Source organism: Coenobita brevimanus, chromosome 10 (assembly GCF_032717465.1).
Source record: "Coenobita brevimanus isolate Jiangsu-jjx chromosome 10, ASM3271746v2, whole genome shotgun sequence".
Taxonomy (NCBI): Eukaryota; Metazoa; Arthropoda; class Malacostraca; order Decapoda; family Coenobitidae; genus Coenobita; species Coenobita brevimanus.
The window spans coordinates 6375859-6380442 of record NC_136963.1 but is presented as its reverse complement, the minus strand read 5'-3'; the positions used below and the strand labels follow the sequence as shown (position 1 = coordinate 6380442).

General features: G+C 43.9%; 1 protein-coding gene across 1 annotated transcript in view; it reads left to right on the top strand.

Moving 5' to 3' along the window:
- Fak (protein tyrosine kinase 2 Fak) overlaps positions 1–4139 on the top strand; it is a 55309-nt gene extending 51170 nt beyond the window's left edge. The window contains exons 19-20 of the mRNA XM_080280320.1: positions 2926–3028; positions 3979–4139. Coding sequence (XP_080136446.1) covers positions 2926–3028; positions 3979–4096 — 221 coding nt within the window. The 3' untranslated portion in view covers positions 4097–4139. The remainder of the gene's footprint in view (positions 1–2925; positions 3029–3978) is intronic.
- Positions 4140–4584: the final 445 nt, after the last annotated feature.

Below are 4584 nucleotides of genomic sequence, written 5' to 3'. Positions count from 1 at the left end.
GAGGTGGGTCGTTGGAGGTCGTTGGGTCGTTAAGGGTGATACAGTAGTTAAGAGTAGTTTTAAGACAAGTTACAAGTTAATTAAGGTGATTAGAGGTAGATTAAGGGATGATCTGGTGCCTCGTATGACAGAGGGGTGGGTCGTTTGAGGTCGTAGGGTCGTTAAGGGTGATGCAGTAGTTAAGAGTAGTTTTAAGAAAAGGTACAAGTTAATTAAGGCAGGACAAGGGCTTAGTGACAGTGCCATAGGTGGTGCCGTGGAGGACACTGTGTCCTGCCTGAGCATGAGTGGCAAGACTGTCTCTGAAGGTGGGGGAAGCTGCCACATAGAAGGTCAGATATCACGCCGTCCATCCCCAACCCACCCTGCAACGCCTGACAAGCCACTACAGCTGCTGCATGAGTGACGAGTTCATGTCAGAGGAGGAGTTGCACCACCCTGGTCATGGGCAGAGTGAGAGAGATGGTGAGTGTCATCTGCACAACTGCCATGGCTGCCCCACCACCACTCTCATGGCCAGATCACCACAGTCACTCCCCACAACATCACTGGCCACCACAACCTGGCACCTGGAGGACATTATCTCCCCAGCCTGGCCCTTCACCTGTGGCCCAGCCATTATCTCCCCAGTGTGGTCTTCCACCTGTGGAAATGTCCACTCTGGCCTTACATGGTGTGACTGGGCCACCAGCACCTCCCCCCCTGCATGTGGCTGCTCTCGTGGGTGTGCACGTGGCCAGAGATCTGCTGCACGTGGTGTGAAAAGACATGGTGGCCAGAAATCATGGCCAAGGCTGCCAGGCATTGGGACAGTGGCTGCCTTTGTGTGGGAGGAGGGGCAGGACTGGGGCTGTCTGTGCCTGGCCTTGATGCAGTAACGGCAGCTGTGCAGTGTGGCCAGCTGTTGCCTCCACCCCAGACTATGATGTGCTTTTTCCAGGCAGTTTTCACCAATAATTCAGTACCTGGTGGCCAAGATACACCCTCACCTGGCCATGAGTGTGCACTGGCTGAGGGTGTTCGCCAGTGAGAGTACCAGAATGAAGAGGGAGGGGGAGGCCAAGGATGAGATGGAGGGATGGAGTGGAGAGGTATATGAGAGAGGGGGGTGTGAGTTGGGAGCATGGCAGTGAAGTGGTGGGGGACAGGGTGACATGGAGGTGATTTGTTTGTGTCCACCTCTTACGAGATAGATAAAGTGTAAGTTTTCCCACACACCTACAGGGCCTAGTGGACAGGGTGTGTAAGGAAAAGTGGAATGGAGAGTGGAGAAGTGGAATGGAGAGTGGAACGAAGAGTGCAAAAATTTAGGTGTTTGTGAAGGAAGGCCGTCCACCCCACTCATATTATTCTCTCCACTTTGAGATTGTTCTGCCCTTCTTTCCTTCCCTGAGTTACCCTACTTGTGGCCTTGAGTTTGTGTATATAAGCCAGACTGGGACTGTCACTAGTTGAGGAGGAGAGAGAGGGAGAATCTATGACTGACTGCCATGGTCAACATTTCTGCTACTGCCTGTGACCCATTGAGGGGGTGGTCTCCAGCGGCCCAGAAGATCAGAGGTATTGTGGTGTGGTGTAATGCCAGGGCGGGGGATGGCTTCACCAACGCCGGGATGCTGGTGTTGATGTTTTTGTGCACCACCAGGCCGTCATAAAACCAAACCCACGGCACCTCCAACACTCCCTTGGGGATTGAGAGATGAAGGGGTTTAGTCTCTTTGGGACCCCTAAGGGCCCTGAGGCTGGGGATGTTACTGGGCCGGGAGGTGTGGCCGTGCAGGGTTCTGGCCATGCACGGCAACATCTCACGGCCCAGGGACACCTGGCCAGGCATCCTTTGAGTCCTGGGGAAATAAACACCGTCGTGGAGATGTGCATTGTGACAGCAAAGGCTTTGTGTGGGGGTAATAAGGGAGCTTCAGCGTGTCCTCCTCCCCAAGATCTTTGAGGAGAATGGGCCGCCTCACCTTGTTAGCCCCAGGTGCTTTGCCAGCATTGTAGATTCTGCCTCATGTCGAGGGAGACGTTGGGCTCGGCTGCCGCAGTCTGCCATCCCCTGCACAACACCACAGAAGAAGCTGCAGCTGGAGGCTTCCCTTAACAGGCAGACTGCAACTCTGGTCACTGATCCGGCACCAGAAGTGGACAAGGCAAAGACCACAGCATCATCCACCGCTGGGGACTGACTCCGCCTCCATGACTGAGACAGTGTTGACCGACTTCTTGGCTGAGGAAGAGGTCATTGAGTCCTTCCCTCCTCTGGCAGTGGAGGGCACCCCATCTTGCCCTGCCATCATGGGTCACAAGGGTCAGGTGGACGTGCCCTGCTACTGACACTTCCTGACCCTCAACACCCACACCCAGTCGTACCAGCTGGAGCCACCACCTACTCCAGCCTCTACCACCTGCTGCGTTTATGCCTGGCCTTTATTACAACACCAGTGGATAATTTCTGCAAGGTTTAGTTTGACAATCCTGTTTGAACCTGTTTGATTGTGTTCCTGTAGCTTTGAGTTAGTGTTAAGTAAAGTAATCTAAGTATTTTTGATTGCCTAATTCACTGTCTCCTTTTAAGCTCACAACTTGGTATTCTATCATTTCCGTTACACACTTCGCCCTAATCTTCAGGCAGGCAGACACACCTTTAGCCTCACCTCATCGTAATACTGTGCACTCTCTCTCTCTCTCTCTCTCTATGTACAATATCTGTCTCTCTGTCTCACCCTCTCTCTCTAATTCTCCCTTTCTTCTCTCTCCACAGATAAAACTAGCTCACAAGGTTCTTTCTCTCTATTAGTATCTCTATCTTCCTGTCTGTATATATGTATAACTCTCTCTCTCTCTCTCTCTCTCTCTCTATGTACAGTATCTCTCTCCATCCCTCTTTCTCTCTCATTCTCCCTCCCTCTCTCTCACCACAGATAGAGCTAGCTCACAAGGTGCTCTCAAAGGACATGACGGATTTGGTTCAAGCGTACAAACTTGCTCAGAAGTACCAGTCTACCACACTGGACCAGGAGTACCGCAAGTGAGTGGTAGTTGTGTGGTAGTAGTAGTTGTAATAATAAAAATATGTTAATGATAGTAATAAATGATGTTGATGATGGTAGTAGTAGTAGTAGTAGTAGTAGTGGTAGTGGTGATAATAATGACAAAATATTATGAATAGTATCACTAATAAATGACAGTAATGATGATGATAGTAGTAGTGGTGCTGATTGTGGTAGTAATAGTAATAATAATGATAATAATAATAATAATAATAATAATAATAATAATAATAACTAAAGATGATTATGATGTTAGTAGTACTATTACGAGTAGTTGTAATGCTTACAATAGTAGTAGTAGTTGTAGTAATAATAATATAAAAAAAAATAATAATAATAATAATAAGAATAAGAATAATAATGCTAATAATAATAATAATAATAATAATAATAATAATGCTAATAATAATAATAATAATAATAATAATAATAATAATGCTAATAATAATAATAATAATAATAATAATAATAATGCTAATAATAATAATAATAATAATAATAATAATAATAATAATGCTAATAATAATAATAATAATAATAATGCTAATAATAATAATAATAATAATGCTAATAATAATATTATAATAATAATAATAATAATTCTAATAATAATAATAATAATAATTATAATAATAATAATAATAATAATAATAATAACAATAATAATAATAATAATAATGCTAATAATAATAATAATAATAATAATAATGCTAATAATAATAATAATAATAATGCTAATAATAATAATAATAATAATAATAAGAATAAGAATAATAATAATGCTAATAATAATAATAATAATAATGCTAATAATAATAATAATAATAATAATATTAATAATAATAATAATAATAATGCTAATAATAATAATAATAATAATAATAATAATGCTAATAATAATAATAATAATAATAATAATAATCCCCAGGCAGCTGTTAGCAGCAGCACACGTGTTGGCGATGGACTCGAAGAATTTATTAGACGTTATTGATGGTGTGAGGCTACGACACAACCTGGCTAAGACCATCCCACCACAGCCACAGTGATCCACCACACCTACCACACCTACCAGGATCTACCACAACTACCAGGATCTACCGCATCTGTCACAGCTGTCAAGGTCTACTACTGCCATACCATCCCTCCCCACCACAGCATGGCCAAGACCATCCCACCACAGCCACAGTGATCCACCACACCTACCACAGCTACCATGATCTACCACAGCTTCCAATATTGACAACTACCACAACTACCAAGATCTGTAACATCTACCAGGACCTACCACAACTACTAGTATTGACAACTACCACAACTACCAAGCTCTACCACATCTACCAGGACCCACTACAACCACCAAGATCTACCACATCTACCAAGACCTACCACAACTACCAGGACCTACCACAACTACTAGTATTGACATCTACCACAACCACCAAGATCTACCACATCTACCAGGACCTACCACAACCACCAGGACCTACCACAACCACCAGGACCTACCACAACTACTAGTATTGACAACTACCGC